Source organism: Myxocyprinus asiaticus, chromosome 10, assembly GCF_019703515.2.
Source record: "Myxocyprinus asiaticus isolate MX2 ecotype Aquarium Trade chromosome 10, UBuf_Myxa_2, whole genome shotgun sequence".
NCBI classification, from domain to species: domain Eukaryota; kingdom Metazoa; phylum Chordata; class Actinopteri; order Cypriniformes; family Catostomidae; genus Myxocyprinus; species Myxocyprinus asiaticus.
Genome location: NC_059353.1, coordinates 52,543,840 through 52,564,712, shown reverse-complemented (window position 1 = coordinate 52,564,712; position 20,873 = coordinate 52,543,840). Strand labels below are relative to the sequence as shown.

At 42.1% G+C, this 20,873-nt stretch overlaps 1 protein-coding gene across 1 annotated transcript in view; it reads left to right on the top strand.

Annotated features, from left to right (window-relative positions):
• Positions 1-20,873, top strand: part of LOC127446980 (inactive dipeptidyl peptidase 10-like) — a 64,627-nt gene that overhangs the window by 8,874 nt on the left and 34,880 nt on the right. Inside the window, exons 5-7 of the mRNA XM_051708396.1 lie at positions 3,177-3,251; positions 3,623-3,675; positions 3,801-3,882. Of these exons, the coding sequence (XP_051564356.1) occupies positions 3,177-3,251; positions 3,623-3,675; positions 3,801-3,882 (210 nt within the window). The remainder of the gene's footprint in view (positions 1-3,176; positions 3,252-3,622; positions 3,676-3,800; positions 3,883-20,873) is intronic.

Here is a 20,873-nt window from a genome sequence, read left to right as displayed (position 1 = left end):
GACCAAGGTCTACTGGGTACCAGCAGAGGCTCTAATTTACCAGCAGGTAAGAGATGGGGAACCTTGATCATGGCGCGCTCTGAACAGAAGATGAAGTCACTGACATCCTGAAGTGAAGTGAGGCCACCAATAGCGATTATGGGTCAATGCCAAAGTCTGTGTAACTCCAGCGTGACAAGAATCAGGGGTCAAGTGTAACCAGTCTAAAAATGGGTGTCGTTGGCCTGAGCGATCTCCTGCTGGATATTCCACTAGATGGGACTAACCAGAATTGAAGGAAGGAGGATGGTTTCAGGTGAAGATGGAGTGTCAGATGAGTGTAATTGTGAAAGAGCATCAGCTTTGATGTTCTTGGAACCGGGTCTGTATGTGAGGTGATGTGCAATCGTGTGAAGAAGAGTGCCCAACATGTTTCTCAGGGATTCAATTGTTTGGCAGAGTGGAGGTATTCAAGATTGCGGTGATCTGTGATGACTTGGAAGGATGTCAAGTGCCTTCTAGCCAGTACTGCCACTCTTTCAGTGCCATTCTGATGGCCAACAGTTCACGATTGCCAATATCGTAGTTCTTCTCGGCAGGAGATAATGTTTTCTAGAAGAACACACAAGGGTGAAGCATAGCAGGTGTACCTTGGTGTTGGGAGAGGACAGCACAGACACTGTTAACTTAGGTGTCGACTTCCACAATGAAAGGAATATCAGGATCTGGTTGTTTAAGGATTGGAGCCGATGTGAAAGTAGATTTTAGCCAACGGAAATTCCACGGAAAGGATTTAGGGTTGTTTTTTAGCAGATTGGTGAGAGGTGCTGCCACACTGCTGAAATTACGAATGAATCACCAATAAGAATTGGCAAAGCTGAGGAAACATTGCAGCTCCCTTGTGGTAGTGGGTTGTGGCCAGGAGGTGATGGCTTGAACTTTCTACAAGTCTATCTGCACACCCTGAGGGGAGATGATATACTGTATCCAAGGAAATGAACAAATCCAGCTTTGAGTAGATGGTGACACGTCTCAGCAGTTCAAGGGCAGCTGGGACTAGAGGTAACAGGTACTTGAATTTGATAGTGATGTCATTTAGTGCACGATAGTCTAAGTCCTCCATCCTTCTTTGAGACAAAGAAGAACTTTGACGCTGTGGGTGATGTAGGGGGATGTATGTAACCCTGGATTAAGGCCTCATTGACATATTCCTCCATGGCGAGCTGTTCTGGGATGGACAGCAGATAGACTCTGCATCGTGGTAGTGAAGCACCGGGAAGGAGGTCAATTGTGCAATCCCAAGGCCAGTGCGGAGGATGTTGTGAAGCCTTCTGGGTGCTAAAAACCTCAAGGTAAGTGTGATACTCCGATGGAACATGAGGATGAGGTGAGACGGAGGGACTTTCTACAGTGGTAGCTCGGCATGATAGAGACAGGCATTTCTTAAAACAGCATTCATCCCAGCGGCACACCTCTCCCATGGACCAGGACAGTATTTGGTCATGATGGATGAGCCAGGGTAATCTTAAAATGATATTTGTGGTGGAATCGTCCAGAACGAGGAAGTTGAGAGTTTCTGTGTAATGTCCTGGTTTGCAGGGAGAGAGGTTCTGTTTGATGGGTAATGAGGCCTGATCCGATGGGAGTACCCACCACAGAGTGAATAGCAGTGGCTCTGGAGTGTGCACAGACTTGGAGGTTGGGAAGGAGGGATTCCGCTATGAAGTTGCCCACCGAGCCGGAGTCTATAAGAGCCAGGGTATGAATAGAGTGATTAGGACTGTAGATGGTTAGTTTCACAGTGAATGGCTGAGTATAGATGGTAGGACATTGGATGGAACTCACCATTATTTTCAGAGGATGAACAGGGCAGGCTGGAAGTAAATGATCCTCAGAACTTCAATATAGGCATATGTTGTTATTCTGTCTTTGCCTCTGTTCTGTGGGTGTTTGTCAATAAGTGTTAATTTGCATGGGTTCCGTATCGGTGATGGAGACCTGATTGACCTGTTAGGATGAACAGGAGGTGAATGGGTGGTGGTGGGGCTGAGCAGGAGCTTAGGCGATTGTCCACCCAAATGGAAAGTTGGATGAAACATTCCAGTTCTTGAATATCATCCTCACTGGTCAGATGTCTCTGTAAACCCAGATTTAGCATTTGACATTATGTTGCGAGGAGAGATGGTTCATTCCAGTTACTGGCTTGAACTGGCATGAACTTACTTCCTGTTCCAGTTGCACTTCCTGTTCTGGTTGCTGCCAGCATGCTGCATGAGTCTGTGTTTGTAGCTTGCTAGCCTGCTTAGCATTGCTTATTCTTCTTATACGTTAATTGTTTTATCCTTTGCCATTTTACCACATGCTTCATTTTTTCCTGCTTTTCTATTGTTTCAACTGCATGTATTTTACCACGCACACCTGTTTTCTTTTTTTCTCTCTCTCTGCTTGTCTACATCTCGCATCTCGACTGCATGGAATTGTTTTCTCCACTGTGTTTTACATGGATTATTGCATCAAATGCAAACCTCTGCTGATCAGGAACCCCATTGAAGCACATCGATCAAAAAACCCTCACTGCTCAAGAACAACTATAACAACAACAACAAACAATTGCTGCAAGTCATGGCATCCGCTCATGTTATTTCTTCGTGCATTGCATGCCACACGTTTATGATAGATTCTTCCATCAGCAGTGAGGGATTTACATGTGATAAATGTAAGGAATTAGTCAGGCTGACAGAGAAGGTAATTAAGTTAGAGACATGCATCTGAATGCTGATCAGTGAGAAAGAGAAGCCAATAGATACTGTTTTGGATGTGGGTAGTACAGCTTTGTTACGGCTGTAGAGACCCTAGGTGATTCTATTGTAAGGAACGTGGAAATAGAGATTCCAGCCACCATTGTTAAATGCATTTCTGGGGATTGAGCGTCTGACATCAGATAAAATTTACAAGGGCTGGCTAAGTGTTAGTTTTACTATTTCTGCCATACATAGATGTGTCGCGGGCAAAAGATGGAAAAAATATATCGAGCATGCATTGCTTTAAGGTTGGTGCTGATCGGTCTGTGCAGTGCTGCATGAAGTCAAACACACCTTTTGCTAAGCTGCTTCAAATGTTTTTGATGAAGTTTGGAGCTAAACTCTGCATGAAGATGGTTGACTATGTCTTTCTAACATTTGATTTGCCATCCACAGGCAATGTTCAAGGCCTCCAAGTTTGCTGTGTCACCAGACCTCAATTACATGTTACTGGCATATGATATAAGAAAGGTGAGGTGTCACATCGACTCTCAGGAGCTTTATTTTATAAAAGGGTCAAAACATAAATACAAAAACCCCCAAGCCAAAACAGGTCAAACTAATCCTGGGTAATTAATAGTTTTGATAAATGCAGTAGTTTTTAAGTATTTTTTTGTTGGTTATTGTTGTATTGAGTGAAATTAACTGACCTTTAAAATATCTCAGACGTTTAATCAGATAATTAAAATATAATGTTATATGCGGTGTTGTGTTGTGTAGAATGTTTAATATCTCATGGATGTAGTATTTAGTGTAATGTAAGTGATGTATTTTTTTCTGGACAACTTTAGTTAGCATGTTTTTTTTATTTAATTTTTTTTTTTTTTTTTTTTTTTTTTTAGTTGTACCGACAATCCTTCCTGGCATCTTACCTGATCTACAACTTACACACACGGTATTACCCACACAAACATACACAGTGCATAAGAAAACTACTGTATGTATGTGCATGAATAATGATTGATCATCTTGGTGAGTTGATATGTTTGTGTTAATGTGTGTGTGTGTGTGTGTGTGTAGGGAGGTGCAGAAATTAAATCCTCCAGAGGTGTTTGATTCTGTCCTGCAGTTTGCATCATGGGGAGTTCACGGCCAACAGCTAGTGAGTAAAAGCTCAGAGATAACATAACATCTGACAGCACACTGCTACATCACAACTCAACACAACACGGCTCAACTCAGCTGAACTAAACTCAACACTACGTGTACAGACACTGGGAGAGATTGCATTGTGTGGTTTCTGAACAGGAACCGAATCTTCATAAAAATCTCCTTTGTTTGGACTTTAAGGTGCTGTAAGCGATTTAACCGTTCCTGGATTTCCACCAGAATTAGCTTTTGAATTAGCCACGCCCCCTCTTTCCAAAAACTCACCACTCCAAAGACCCGCACACACACAGACACACTTTGAAATGAGCAGATGGAGGGCGGTGGTCATCTAAACATTTTTCCATCTGACCATTAACGTTTCACAGGAGAAGGACACTGCACCGCCGCTTATACAAACACATACAGTATGGGCTGCCTTATGAACACACACAATTATTGGCAGGTAGAAAGACTTCTGACTGGCTAAACAAACGATCTGACCACGTACATCTTTTCTCCGCTGTTTACTGAGACTAGGGGTGTAACAGAGACAGGTGTGATATTTTATAGATATCTGACAGATAAGAGAGGCTTTTTTATTTTTGCATGTAATTTAATAAAATCACTTATAGTATATTTAACATCCCAAAAACACAGTTATTCACAACAGCAGTTTGTGTTTAACGTATTGTCCCATTTAAGTCTCAATTAGCATTCAAAACAAATTGACTTCTATCGCATCAAGACTCTTTCAGTCACCAGTAATCTCATGCTAGCTTACACACTTGATATAGTTGCATCACAGTCACTTCCTCTGAAAAATATCATGAGGCTACACTCGTCATTGGTTTAAACATTTATAAAAACCAGATACTCCTCTTCTGGCTGGTTAGTTCTGTAGTATCAAATCTCGTACAAATTCTATTGACATCTGTGCACAGCACACATCTGTGCACACTGCGTACTTTGGGTTTTTCCGCTTTTCTACCGTTTAAACTGCGTGTATTTTACCGCATTCACCCGTTTTCTCACTTTTTTTTCTTTTCCCGATTGTCTCGACTGGGTGCATTCGTTTTCTCCACTGTGTTTTACACGGACTATTGCATCAATCTCAAACCCTCACCGCTCAACAACCATAACAACAACAACAAACAATTGTGGTAAGTCATGGAATCTGCTCATGTTATTTCTTCCTGCATTGCATGCCACGTTTACAATAGCTTCTTCCATCAGCAGTGAGGGATACACATGTGATAAATGTAAGGAATTAGTCAGGCTGACGGAGAAGGTTAATGAGTTAGATACACACATCCGAATGCAAGTGGAGGTCAGTGAGAAACAGAAGGTGGTAGATACTGTTTCGGATGCGGGTAGTACAGCGAGCAACACACACACTTTGGTTCCAGCTCTAGAGCTCCCGCAGCAGGGTGTTTGCTGAGTGAGTATGCCACTGAGACATCACCCAAAGCGACACCACTCTCCCTTTCCTGTTAGGGTTTCCAATAGATTCTTCCCACATGTGATGCACCCACTGAGAATCATGTTGAAAAAGCCTTAATAATTGGTGATTCTACTGTAAGGAACGTGGAAGTAGAGACTCCAGCCACCATTGTTAAATGCATTTCCGGGGCTCGAGTGTCTGACATCAGATCAAATTTACAAGTGTTGGCTAATGCTAAACGTAGATTTTCTAAAATTGTTATTCATGTCGGCACTAATGATGTCTGGCTTTGCCAGTCAGAGATCACTAAAGATAACATTAAAGAGGTGTGTGAACTTGCAAAAACGATGTCAGATACTGTAATATGCTCTGGCCACCTCCCTGCTCATTGTGGTGAAGAGGTTTATAGTAGATTAGTGTCACTGAAGAGCTGGATGTCTGAGTGGTGTCTGGAGAATAGCATAGGAATTATAGACAATTGGAAGAGTTTTTGGGGTAGACCTGACCTGATAAAGAGAGACAGACTCCATCCCTCCAGGGAAGGTGCCGCTCTCCTCTCTAGTAATTTGGCTCATAGTCTTAATAGTGATAGTATTTGACTAATTGGGGCCCAGATCAGGAAGCAGACAAACTGGTTAATCCAAACGTCTGCTAGCTGTCTTGAGACATCACACAGGAAGACTGTATCACCTAGATATCATATAGAGACTGTGTCTGTTCCCCAAACTACCAAACACAAACCCCTCACTGTCAAATTTGAAAAAAATAAAAAATAAATCGAAGATAAACATCATGTAAAAGGTAGGGCAACTAAACATTAGATCTCTTTCTACCAAAGCACTAATTGTATATGAAATTATTAAAGATCATAGTTTGGATGTGCTCTGTTTGACTAGAACCTGGCTTAAACCAGATGAATATATTATTTTAAATTAATCTACTCCCTCAGGTTATTGTTATTAACATGAGCTTTGTCTGAAGAGTCGAGGAGGAGGTGTTGCTACAATTTACAGTGAAGTTTTTGATGTTACTCAGAGGACAGGATATAAGTTTAAGTCTTTTGAACTAACAGCATTCAAATTTGCTCTAAAAACACACTTATTCTCTCTGGCCTTTAATATTCCATAAACACTGTTTACTGTTTAATTTTATCATAGTACTTGTTATTTTATTTTGTTGTCTGTTTTATCTATTGTAGTAATTATTTTTATATTGTACAGCACTTTAGTCAAACTTTGTTGTTTTTAAATGTGCTCTATAAATAAACATTGATTGATTGATTGATTGATTGATAATGCTTAATGTGGCTGTCAAATATAAAGAAAAACTCTGTCGTCTTTTGCCCTTGCTACAGAATATAGATCACCCGGGCCTTACTCGGATTTCCTAGGTGAATTTGTTAATTTTCTATCAGATCTAGTAGTTCATGTAGATAGAGCTTTAATTGTTGATGACTTCAACATTCACAAAGATAATGAAAATGACACATTGGGATTAACATTTATCAATATTCTCAACTCTCTTGGAGTCAGATAAAATATGACAGGACCAACTCATTGCCATAATCATGTGCTAGATTTAATTCCACCATATGGATTAGATGTTGATACTATAGAAATTCTACCGCAGAGCGATGACATCTCTGATCATTATCTCATGTCTTGTTTGCTGTGATCAGCTAATGGCACTCAATCTACACCACGCTATCATTCAGGTACAACTATTCTTTTGACCACTAAAGATAGCTTCACTATTAATCTTCCAGAATTGTCTCACATACTCAGTAAGTCAAAAAGTCTAGATGAACTTGATGTAATAACATAACATTTAAATACAGACTTCTCTAGCACTCTTGATAGTGTCGCCACCCTTCGATTCAAGAAAAAAGCCCCGCGGGAGTCACGTGATGCCATGCGAGGATCGGACATGTGAACGGCGAGCTCTGCACACTTTGCTAGTTTTAATACTTTTTATGACATAAACCGGTGAGATTTGATACACTCTGTTCCATAACTGTTCTAGGAGGACAATATGTGAAAGAATTTGAAATCCTTTGGCTCTGGAGACATTAAAAGACACTTACGTGCTCAAGCTGACACCCCCGAGCAGGCCGCAGGCTTGGGAGTCGATTTGGTCAGAGAGGTGCGGGAAATGCAGCGAGAGATGCTGAATATGTCGGCAATGCTGACAAAGGTCATTGCTGACTTGGAGGATCTTGCTGTGATACGTTGAACAATCACTGCCATGGAGGCGAAGTTTTCTGATGTGGTTACAAGAGTGGGGGTGTCAAGAAATGGATCGATTACCTGGTGTCATCGGAGAGGGAATTATCTGCTAATCCGCTAGCAACTAAGGTGGATTTGGAGCATGTCTGGGAGAAGTTGGAGGACATGGAAAACTGTAGCCGGTGGAATAACATCCGTATCGTGGGAGTCCCGGAGGGAGTAGAGGGACAGGATATGGTGGAATTCCTGGATGAGCTCTTTCCGAGTCTGCTCGACATAGCAGGCCATAAGCTGGAAATTGAGCGAGCTCACAGGGTTCTGGCACAGTGATCTGCGGAAGGAGACAGGCCCCAATCAATTCTGGCCAAATTTCTGAGATCATCCAATAAACATCTTGTGTTACGCAAGGCAAGGAATACAGGAAGGCTTTCTTGGAAGAACCACAGCATTTTCTTGTTCCTAGACTTTGCGAAATCGACAAGAGAGATACGTGATCGATGCAAGGAATGCAAGAAACTTTTACATCAATGAAAGGTCGCTTTTGCACTGATATTCCTGGCCAAATTGAGAATTGATGCTAAGTATGGCTGTAAACATTCACATGCCCACAGCAAGCGATGTCCTCCATAAAGACAATGGAGTAAGTAATCTTGTTGTACTCACGTTGCAGCCACGTGAACTGGCTCACTGAACATTCACTTGACTGTGTGAAGAATCTGCGTGCTCTCTTTGTGCTGGAAACACCGGACTTGAGAAATCTGATGGCAAGGTTGTCATGGGGGGGACAGCTGGCGCTGTCGTGCACGGGGTTAATGTGCATGTTTTGTTTTTTGTTTTGTTTTTCTAGGGGATGTTCGGGGTTTGATTGTTACACTAATGTTGGAATGTGGTCTTTATAATCTTGTCTTTGACACACAATCTATTTTTTCTTATATGTCAAAATGTCAAATGTTAATATGAGTGGATTGTCTCTCTTCACATGGAATGTGAATGGGTTGGGGCAACCCATAAAAAGAAGGAATGTTATTTCTTTTCTTAAACGTAAGAAATATGATATTGTGTTTCTTCAAGAAACGCATCTTTCCCCACAGGAAGCTGAAAAATTTGGGAAGCTATGGGGTGGACATGTTTTCTTTAGTGCTGGCTCAAGTAAGAGAAGGGGAGTCATTACATTGATAAGTAAACATCTACAATTCAAATGTCTCAAACAGAGTACAGATAAATTAGAAAGAGATATTATTATTTTAGCTGAAATTCAGGGTAAAGTCTTATTTTGGCAAGTATTTATGCACCTAACATTGATGATCAGGGCATTTTTATAGATCTTGAAGGGATGTTGCAAGCCACTGGCACCCCTCATGATATAATATTGGGAGGAGACTTTAATCTTTTGATGGACTCAGTCCGTGATCATAGTGAAGTAAAAGTGTGTAAGTCTCCTAAAGCAACACTGACACTTCACAGGTTGTGTAAAAATATTGGTCTTACAGATATTTGGAGATTTTTGAACCCATCTGCTAGGGACTATCATTTTTTTTCATCAGTTCATAAGAAATATTCTAGAATAGATTTTTTTTTATACCCAAGTCCCTCATTTCATCTGTCGTTGATTGCTCAATTGGAAACATTTTAGTCTCAGATCACGCCCTGATGTGTTTAGAGGTGTTGCCACATATGGAGAAAAGAAATCATATAGTTGATGCTTTAATGTATCCCTTTGGCAAAATCCTGAATTCCAACAAATGCTAAAGGCTGAAATCACTGTCTATATGAAGACCAACTGGTCCTCAGTATCCTCTGTGGGCATGGCTTGGGAGGCACTTAAGGTTGTTCTTAGGGGCCGGATCATACAATATGCCTCATTCACCAAAAAATCCAAAGCACAAGAACTCATGGAATTGGAAGGGAATATTAAAAGTGCCAAGGCAGAGCTGAAGTGCCGAATGTCGTCTAATGGCCTCAGAGAATTTACCCGATTGAAATACAGATATAATACTATTTTGTTGCGGAAGGTGGAGTTTTGGCTATTCAGGGCAAGAGAGTCATACTTTGAGTCAGGGGACAAGGCAGGGAAACATCTGGCTAGATATATAAAACAGAGAGTCTTTTTCTACAATTCCCTCAGTGAAATCTGCTGGTGGAGAAATATCAATCAAATCAAATCACTTTATTGTCACACAGCCATATACACAAGTGCAATGGTGTGTGAAATTCTTGGGTGCAGTTCCGATCAACATAGCAGTCGTGACAGTGATGAGACATATACCAATTTACAATAACATCAAATTAACACAACGCAATTTAAACATCTGTTATACATAATTAAACTCGACTTAAAACATCAAATTAACACAACACAATTTAAACATCTGTTATACATAATTACACTCAACTTAAAACATCAAATTAACACAACGCAATTTAAACATCTGTTATACATAATTACACAACTTAAAACATCAAATTAACACAACACAATTTAAACATCTGTTATACATAATTACACTCAACTTAAAACATCAAATTAACACAACGCAATTTAAACATCTGTTATACATAATTACTCAACTTAAAACATCAAATTAACACAACACAATTTAAACATCTGTTATACACAATTACACTCAACAATATACAAATAATAACATACACTGTACAGTATACAATATGCTGTTTTTGTTTTTTTTTTTTTGTTTTTTACTATATAGATACTATATAGATACACATTATTCAATAAAAATTAAAATATATATGAAAAAAGTATATATATAGAATGTACAGTATTGTACTGTATTGACATTCAGGCTGTTGGTTGATAGTCAGTTGTTAAGAGAGACATAATATAATGACAGTAATATAATTTATGACAGTCCGGTGTGAGATAAAAGAGTAATGAATTTTGATCGTGGGAGATCAAGAGTTCAGAAGTCTGATTGCTTGGGGGAAGAAGCTATCATGGAGTTGGCTGGTGCGGGTCCTGATGCTGCGATACCGCCTACCTGATGGTAGCAGTGAGAACAGCCCATGGCTCGGGTGGCTGGAGTCTCTGATGATCCTCCGAGCTTTTTTCACACACCGCCTTGTATATATTTCCTGGAGGGAGGGAAGCTCACCTCCGATGATGTGTTTGGCAGTTCGCACCACCCTTTGCAGTGCTTTGCGGTTGTGGGCAGTGCTATTGCCATACCAGGCGGAGATACAGCCAGTCAGGATGCTCTCCACAGTGCAGGTGTAGAACCGTGTGAGGATGTGGCGGTTCATTCCAAACTTCCTCAGCCGTCTCAGGAAGAAAAGGCGCTGATGAGCCTTCTTCACAACGACTTCACTGTGGACGGACCATGTGAGTTCCTCAGTGATGTGGACACCCAGGAACTTGAAGCTGCTGACTCTCTCCACTGGTGCTCCATTGATGGTGATTGGACTGTGTTCTCTGTCTTTTCTCCTGAAGTCCACCACAAGCTCCTTTGTCTTACTGACGTTGAGGGAGAGGTTGTGCTCCTGACACCAGTGTGTCAGAGTGTGCACCTCCTCTCTGTAGGCTGTTTCATCATTGTCAGTGATCAGACCTACCACCGTCGTGTCATCAGCAAACTTAATGATGGCATTGGAGTTATGTGTTGCCACACAGTCATGTGTGTACAGGGAATACAGTAGTGGGCTGAGAACACAGCCCTGCGGGGCTCCAGTGTTGAGGGTCAGTGATGAGGAGATGTTGCTGCCTATTCTAACCACCTGGCGTCTGCTTGACAGGAAGTCCAGGATCCAGCTGCACAGCGAGCTGTTTAAGCCCAGAGCCCGGAGTTTCTCATCTAGCTTGGAGGGCACTATGGTGTTGAATGCTGAGCTGTAGTCTACAAACAACATTCTCACATAAGTGTTCTTTTTTTCCAGGTGGGAGAGAGCAGTGTGTATTGTAGATGCAATGGCATCATCAGTGGAGCGGTTGTTGCGGTAAGCAAACTGCAGCGGGTCAAGATTGAGTGGTAATACAGAGCAGATGTAATCTCTGATTAGTCTCTCAAAACATTTGCTGATGATGGGGGTCAGAGCAACAGGACGCCAGTCATTTAAACAAGTTATTTTCGATTGTTTTGGAACAGGCACAATGGTGGATGTTTTAAAGCATGTGGGGACTACAGACAAAGAGAGGGAAAGGTTGAAAATGTCTGTAAAAACACCAGCCAGCTGGTTCGCGCACGCTCTGATGACGCGGCCCGGAATGCCGTCTGGACCCGCGGCTTTGCGGATATTCACCCGTCGGAAGGATCGGGTTACATCCGCTACAGAGACGGAGAGTGAACTAACCTCTGTAGCTTCGGCCGTGAGAGCTCTCTCTGCGAGGGCGGTGTTATTTCCCTCGAAACGAGCATAAAAAGTATTTAGCTCATCCGGTAGAGAGGCAGCGGTGTTCATGGCAGAGTTTTTTATTCCCTTTAAAGTCCGTGATTATGTTAATTCCCTGCCACATGCTTCTAGAGTTGGTGGTGTTAAACTGTCCTTCAATCTTACTCCTGTACTGGCGTTTTATATATTTACCTCAGCCACTGATATTAATAATGCTTTTAAAGAATTATATCTTGATCTCTATAGTTTCACGTCTTCATCTACTGATGAAGATATTAGAAACTTTGGCAAGGCTCCGGAGCCAGACGGCTTTGCCTCTGAATTTTTTAGATCTTATGCTACAGAACTGGTTCCACTTTTGCTAGGAGTTTATACAGAATCATTAAAGAGTGGAAAGCTTCCGCCAACCATGACAAAAGCCCAGATCAGTCTGATTCTTAAAAAGGGCAAAGATCCAAGTAAGTGTAAGAGTTACCGTACAATTTCTCTGATCCAACTAGACATAAAAATAATGTGAAAATTTTGGGCTAACCGAATAAGTTATGACATCTCTTATTCATATAGATCAGGTGGGGTTTATTTGGGGCCACAGCTCTTCTGATAACATTAGGCGCTTCATCAGTATCATGTGGTCAAGGGTGAATGATCAGACTTTGGTCGCTGCCATCTCACTTGACGCCGAAAAGACGCTTGATATGGTAGAATGGGATTATTTTATAAGGTTTTGGAAATATACGGGTTCGGGAATACTTTTATTGGATGGATTAAGTTACTGTATAGACACCCAGTAGCGATGGTACAAACAAATGGATTCATTTCAGATTATTTTACTCTGAAAAGAGGCACCCGGCAGGGTTGCCTTCTTTCCCCATTATTGTTCTCTCTTGCCCTGGAACCATTAGCAGGAGGATGATTTTCCAGGGGTGGTGGCGGGAGGTATGGCGTATAAGCTTTTGCTTTACGCAGATTATATTTTATTATTCGTCTCCGACCCCACTAGATCTATGCCTTGCCTCCACAGGATTATTAATTCTTTCTCTAAGTTCTCAGGATACAGATTCAATTGGTCTAAATCCGAAGCTTTGGCTCTGACAGTGTACTGACCAGTAACAGCTTTTCAAATGGGCACCTTCCAGTGGCCCAAACAGTATTTGGGTATTTTATTCCCAGCAAATTTGTGTGAATTTGAGTTCATTTTGACCCTTTAATAAAAAGATTTGAGCGATGTGTGTAGGTGGGCTTCATTACATTTATCAGTGGTTGGGAAGGTTAATGTTATTAAAATGAATTGTATTCCAAAATTCAACTACCTGTTACAATCTCTCCCTGTAGATGCCCCCCTCTCTTATTTCAAGCAATTTGATAGCACAGCGAAGTCCTTCATTTGGAATGGTAAACGTCCCAGATTACATTTCAATAAATTACATAGGCAGATTGACAAAGGTGGGCTAGGCCTACCCAAGATTTTTTTTTATTATTATGCATTTAGTCTCAGACATTTGGCTCATTGGTCGCTTCCACCTGAGAGAGCCCCTCCCTGGTTTTGTATTGAACAGGAAGTCCTTGCCCCTATTTCGCCATTGCAAAGCCTTTCTATTATACTATCCAGAGAAGTTAAGTCACACCCCATTATCTCGCATTTTCACGCGGTATGGACAAAAGTGTCCAGAGTGTTTAATTCAGACATTTATTTAAATGTTGCCTCGAGCATATGGCGGAACCCAAAATTATGTATTAATAAGTCCCCATTCTGTTGGTCAGAGTTGATTGTGAGGTGGTTACTGCACTCGGTAACCTATATGAGAGTAAAGTGTTGAGATCTTTTGAAAATTTGGTTCAACATTTTAAGATTTCTAGATCTCAGTTCTTTAGGAATTTACAGCTGCACCACCTACCCTGTACTATTTTTGGGAGTAGCATTCACCCCCCTAAAGTGGCAGATACTTCGTACGTGTTGATTACTGCTTTTGGAAAAGGTCATGAGGCATTGGTGTATTACTCCGTTAATTCAGAGTCTGGGGGACTGTGGCGGAATGATCTGCCCTCTGGCTTGTCATCGTCACCCCGCCTCTTATGGCAAGCTCACGACGGGAGTTGGGCAGGAGAGCAAGAAGAGGTGCATAATTAATAAGCCTCGTTTGGTCAGCTGTGAATGAAGCACACCTGATGTGGATAATGCTTCATCACCGCTGTCTTTAAAATGCAATGTGGACCTCTTCTCAGGGAGCCGGCTTCAAATCTCCATGTGTGCACACACTGGCATCCTTGCATGCCCAGGACCAGAGCTGGGAGGGATCGGATGAGTGGATGCGCTGCCGGACCCATTCTTCAGACCCTCAGATGCCGTAATGAGTCGCCGGGGGTGAATAGCTCACGTTGCCGCTGATGGGCTAGATGACGGGCTGCCTTCCCCTCACGCTTGCTGCGGGCCTGGGAAGACAGGCCACCAGTGACGCCGCCCCCCCACGTGCCGTGGACTTTGGAGGGGAGCATGAGCGGCCGACTGACCCAGTCCGTGCCTGGGCTTTCCTATGAACACTACCCCACCCCTTTCACGGAGCCCCGTTCACCATGAGGATGCCAGATTCCCCCTTTATTATGAACACTATTCCCCCCTTGGACACTTTGTTACCCCTTTTGGACATTTTTACATTTATTATCGTTTCCAATAAATGCCTCTCAGAGGCTTGACGCCAAAAACACTGTGTCTGTCTCTTGCTCACCCTGCTACAGACGGAGCTTCAACTTCTCTCAAGAGATTATGGGAGAAAGATTTAAATTTGGTACTGGAGGAGGGAGAGTGGGCTAGGATTCTAAAAAACATCAAGTCTACATTCAGAGATGCAAGGATGCGTCTGATGTAATTTAAGATTTTGCATCGATTCTATTGGACACCCTCTATATTGTATAGGCTTGGTCTTAAAGACACTTACATTTACATTTATGCATTTGGCAGATGCTTTTATCCAAAGTGACTTACAGTGCCCTTATTACAGGGACAATCCCCTGGAGCAAGCTGAAGTACAGTGCCTTGCTCAAGGACACAATGGTGATGGCTGTGGGGATGGAACCAGCAACCTTCTGATTACCAGTTATGTGCTTTAGCCCACTACACCACCACCACTCAACTTCGACCTGCTGGCAAAGCCAATAAGAAGACAGGGACACAACGCATGTTTTTTGGGGATGTGTTAAGATCCAGGAATTTTGGTTGAGGGTTCAGAGCTTCATGTGTGATGTAGTGTACACTCAATTTTCATTTTGCCCCAGACTGTGGTCCTGAAAATGGGTGATGGATATATGGAGAGCTGGGTCCTGACCGGCGTGATGATTGGCAGGCAGGTAATCCTCAATGGATGGAGGTCATCTGATGCGCCCTCATTTCGTGAGTGGTGTGTCAAGTTGGGCAGGGTGGCGGCATTTGAAGAGATGGTATATTGAAGGCTAGTCAACCTGGATATAAACATCAAGAAATGGGGCAGCTATCTAGCCTTTTTGGAAGGCTCTCAGGGAGGGGCAGTGGAGAGAGACTAGAGGGGTATTTTTGTTTTTTAATACCTCTAAATATTTTCTGCTGTTTTAATGTCTATTTGTGTGTCTTTGTTAGTTGGCTTTGACCACTGGAGTGCTTGTTTGTGTCGGGTTGGGGTGGGGTTAATATTCGGGGTGGAAAGTTATGATTTCATGTGGTTTGATTTTGTATTTTATGTTAAGTCTATTTGATTTGCTTCATGGAATCAATAAAAAACTGTTAATAACAAAACAAATTAAACCTATAAATAACCATAAAATAAAAAATAAAAAGTATGGAGTGCCACAGGGATCAGTTTTATGGCCTCTGCTTTTCTACTTATACATGCTTCCCCTAGGAGATATTATCAGGAATCATGGAATAAGTTTCCACTCTTATGCCAACAATACCCAACTTTATATTTCTTCTAAACATGACGAAAATTCACAATTCTCCAAATTAGCAGAGTGTATCAATGAAATCAAAGATTGGATGGGCAGAAATCAAATCAAATCAAATCACTTTATTGTCACACAGCCATCTACACAAGTGCAATGGTGTGTGAAATTCTTGGGTGCAGTTCCGATCAACATAGTAGTCGTGACAGTGATGAGACATTTACTAATTTACAATAACATCAAATTAACACAACACAATTTAAACATCTGTTAAACACATAATTACACTCAACAATATACAAATAATAACATACACTGTACAGTATACAATACGCTGTTTTTGTTTTTGTTTTTGTTTTTTTTGTTTTTTTTTTACTATATAGATACACATTATTCAATAAAAATTAAAAATTAAAATATATAAAAAAAAAAAAAGATATATATATATATATATATATATATATATATATATATATATATATATATATAGAATGTACAGTATTGTACTGTATTGACATTCAGGCTGTCGGTTGATAGTCAGTTGTTAAGAGAGACATAATATAATAATAATAATATAATTTATGACAGTCCGGTGTGAGATATAAGAGTAAGGGTAATAAAGTGCAGTGCTGATGTATATTGATCATGAGAGATCAAGAGTTCAGAAGTCTGATTGCTTGGGGGAAGAAGCTATCATGGAGTCGGCTGGTGCGGGTCCTGATGCTGCGATACCGCCTACCTGATGGTAGCAGTGAGAACAGCCCATGGCTTGGGTGGCTGGAGTCTCTGATGATCCTCCGAGCTTTTTTCACACACCGCCTTGTATATATTTCCTGGAGGGAGGGAAGCTCACCTCCGATGATGTGTTTGGCAGTTCGCACCACCCTTTGCAGTGCTTTGCGGTTGTGGGCGGTGCCATTGCCATACCATGCGGAGATACAGCCAGTCAGGATGCTCTCCACAGTGCAGGTGTAGAACCGTGTGAGGATGTGGCGGTTCATTCCAAACTTCCTCAGCCGTCTCAGGAAGAAAAGGCGCTGATGAGCCTTCTTCACAACGACTTCACTGTGGACGGACCATGTGAGTTCCTCAGTGATGTGGACACCCAGGAACTTGAAGCTGCTGACTCTCTCCACTGGTGCTCCATTGATGGTGATGGGACTGTGTTCTCTGTCTTTTCTTCTGAAGTCCACCACAAGCTCCTTTGTCTTACTGACGTTGAGGGAGAGGTTGTGCTCCTGACACCAGTGTGTCAGAGTGTGCACCTCCTCTCTGTAGGCTGTTTCATCATTGCCAGTGATCAGACCTACCACCGTCATGTCATCAGCAAACTTAATGATGGCATTGGAGCTATGTGTTGCCACACAGTCATGTGTGTACAAGGAATACAGTAGTGGGCTGAGAACACAGCCCTGCGGGGCTCCAGTGTTGAGGATCAGTGATGAGGAGATGTTGCTGCCTATTCTAACCACCTGGTGTCTGCTTGACAGGAAGTCCAGGATCCAGCTGCACAGCGAGCTGTTTAAGCCCAGAGCCCGGAGTTTCTCATCTAGCTTGGAGGGCACTATGGTGTTGAATGCTGAGCTGTAGTCTACAAACAACATCCTCACATAAGTGTTCTTTTTTTCCAGGTGGGAGAGAGCAGTGTGTATTGTAGATGCAATGGCATCATCAGTGGAGCGGTTGTTGCGGTAAGCAAACTGCAGCGGGTCAAGATTGAGTGGCAAGACAGAGCAGATGTAATCTCTGATTAGTCTCTCAAAACATTTGCTGATGATGGGGGTCAGAGCAACAGGACGCCAGTCATTTAAACAAGTTATTTTTGATTGTTTTGGAACAGGCACAATGGTGGATGTTTTAAAGCATGTGGGGACTACAGACAAAGAGAGGGAAAGGTTGAAAATGTCTGTAAAAACACCAGCCAGCTGGTTCGCGCACTCTCTGATGACGCGGCCCGGAATGCCGTCTGGGCCAGCGGCTTTGCGGATATTCACCCGTCGGAAGGATCGGGTCACATCCGCTACAGAGACGGAGAGTGAACTGACCTCTGTAGCTTCAGCCGCGAGAGCTCTCTCCGCGAGGGCGGTGTTATTTCCCTTGAAACAAGCATAAAAAGTATTTAGCTCATCCGGTAGAGAGGCAGCGGTGTTCATGGCGGAGTTTTTATTCCCTTTAAAGTTTGTGATGATGTTAATTCCCTGCCACATGCTTCTAGAGTTGGTGGTGTTAAACTGTCCTTCAATCTTGTCCCTGTACTGGCGTTTTGCTGTTTTGATAGTTTTTCAGAAGGCATAACTGGCATGTTTATGCTCCTCCGCGTTCCCGGAATTAAAAGCGGAGGTCCGCACATTAAGTGCTGCGCGAACATCGCTATTGATCCACGGCTTCTGATTCGGATAGATTCGTACAGTTCTGGTCGGAATTACTTCCTCTACGCACGTTCTGATGAAACACATTACGCTATCAGCGTAAAGCTCGATGTCGTCATCAGAGGCGGACCGGAACATCTCCCAGTCCGTGTGATCAAAACAGTCTTGTAGCATAGAGTCTGACTGGTCCGACCAGCACTGGATCGTTCTGAGGGTGGGTGCTTCCTGTTTCAGTTTCTGCCTGTAAGCGGGCAGAAGCAGAATGGAAGAATGGTCCGATTTGCCAAATGGTGGGCGGGGGAGGGATTTGTAGCCATCCCGGAACGGAGAGTAGCAATGATCCAAAACCCGGTCCCCTCGTGTGTTGGAACTAATGTGCTGGTGATATTTTGGTGTGACTGATTTTAAACTGGCTTTATTAAAGTCCCCGGTCACAATGAACGCAGCCTCAGGGTGCGCGGTTTCTTGCTCACTTATACTCCCATACAGTTCCTTGAGTGCCCGGTCTGTGTCGGCTTGTGGGGGAATGTACACAGCAGTGATAATGACCACTGTGAATTCCCTCGGTAGCCAGAATGGTCGACACAGAAGCATAAGAAATTCCAGATCAGGAGAACAGAAAGACTTGATGGAATGTACGTTCCTCTTATCACACCAGGATTTGTTGATCATAAAACATACACCACCTCCTCTAGTTTTACCTGAGAGGTCTTTCGCTCTGTCCGCTCGGTGCATGGAGAACCCCGCGGGTTCAATGGCTGAGTCTGGAATCTCCGCAGACATCCAAGTTTCTGTTAGGCAGATAATGCAGCAGTCCCTCGTCTCTCGTTGGAAAGAGATCCGCGCTTTCAGCTCGCAGAGCTTGTTATCCAGAGACTGAACATTTGCCAGTAGAATAGTGGGTAGCGGGGGTCGATTTGCGCGGCGTCTTACTCTGATGAGAACGCCGGCTCTGTTTCCCCTTTTCCTCCTGCGTTTCCTCGGCTGTGCTGCCCAGACAAAGGGCTCCGCTTGCGTGTTTGTAAACAGCGGGTCGGCATTGAGGAATGTGAAGTCCGGTTTTCGGTGTGAGATCGCTGAACCAATGTCCAAAAGTGTTTGTCTGTCGTAGACAATAAGGCAGACAACATCCAAGACAAAAAACATAAGAATTGTAAACAAAACAAACAAAACATTGCTATGTTGTGTCGGAGCTCGCAACGCAGCAGCCATACTCGGCGCCATCTTGAGTCCAATGTCCTTCTACTCAATTCTGACAAAACAGAGGTACTAATTATTGGACCAAAAACCTCTAAAAATAAGCTGCTAAAATATAATTTGACTCTCGATGGATGTACTGTTACGTCGTCTTCTATAGCAAAGAACTTGGGTGTTATGTGTGATACCAATCTGTCCTTTGAAAATCAGACTTCCAATGTTTGTTGAAAAACTATATCATGCATTTATGACCTCAAGATTAGATTATTGTAATGCATTACTGGGAGAATGTCCATCAAGTTAAATAAATAACTTAAATTGGTTCAAAATGCAGCTGCCAGAGTGCTGACGAGAACTAATAAATATGATCATATTAGCCCCATTTTATCATTGTTACATTGGCTACCTATTAAATTTCATATTAATTTAAAAATTCTGTTAACTACATACAAAGCTTTGAATAGTCTAGCTCCACAGTACTTAAGTGACCATCTGACACGCTATATTCCATCACGTTCATTATGATCACAAAATTCTGGCTTGTTAATATTTCCTAGAATATCAAAATCCACTAAAGGAGATTGATCCTTTTCCTATTTGGCTCCTAAACTATGGAATAGTCTCCCTAACACTGTTTGAGATGCAGACACACTCACTCAGTTTAAGTCTAGACTAAAGACTCATCTATTAAGCTAGACATACACCTAATTTATCCATCAACTCACAATTAGGCAATCTATAACTCACAATCATGATCTATAACTCTGCATAAAATTGAATGACATCTACGCTAATATTATTCTATTGGTTTCTGTCTCAACATCGGGATTCATATCCCAAGGTTACCAGAGCCGGCCAGATCCAACTCCGTTCCTGCTTGGTGTCAGACTCCACTGCCATGTGTCTGAGTGATGATGACTAAATTCAGCCGTTACTAGCCAAACATCATTTCAGTCTTTTACGATAGACTTCAGAGGATGAACTGATGCTAACTCCAACTGTAAGAAATTGGATACTTCATATGCCACTGGGTTAGGGTTAGGGTTAACCCTAACCCTAATACATAGACTATCATTTAATTGCTGACAATAGCCTTCATCAGCCAACTAACAAAGGACAATTAATCTATGTGAACTTCTGCAGTTAATCCAGTAAGGACTTCAAAGACATTAGTTGTTAATCTACATTTCATAAAAAAAAAAAAAATGTAAAAAAACTTTTTTTTTTAAACACTGGACCATAACACTTAGTTTAATAATCTTGAACCATGACTTGCACTGCACATAAATAACTAATATTGTCATTATATCCATGTTGTTTAGTCAGAGGGGAACTGACCCCCACAGTGAGTCTGGTTTCTCTCAAGGTTATTTTTCTCCATTAATCAACATCTTATGAAGTTTTGTGTTCCTTCCTACAGTCGCCTTCAGCTTGCTCACTGGGGTTATAAATACAATTATTATATAATTTTATACACAATTCACAATCATATTTAATCAAACTACACAATTATGACTTT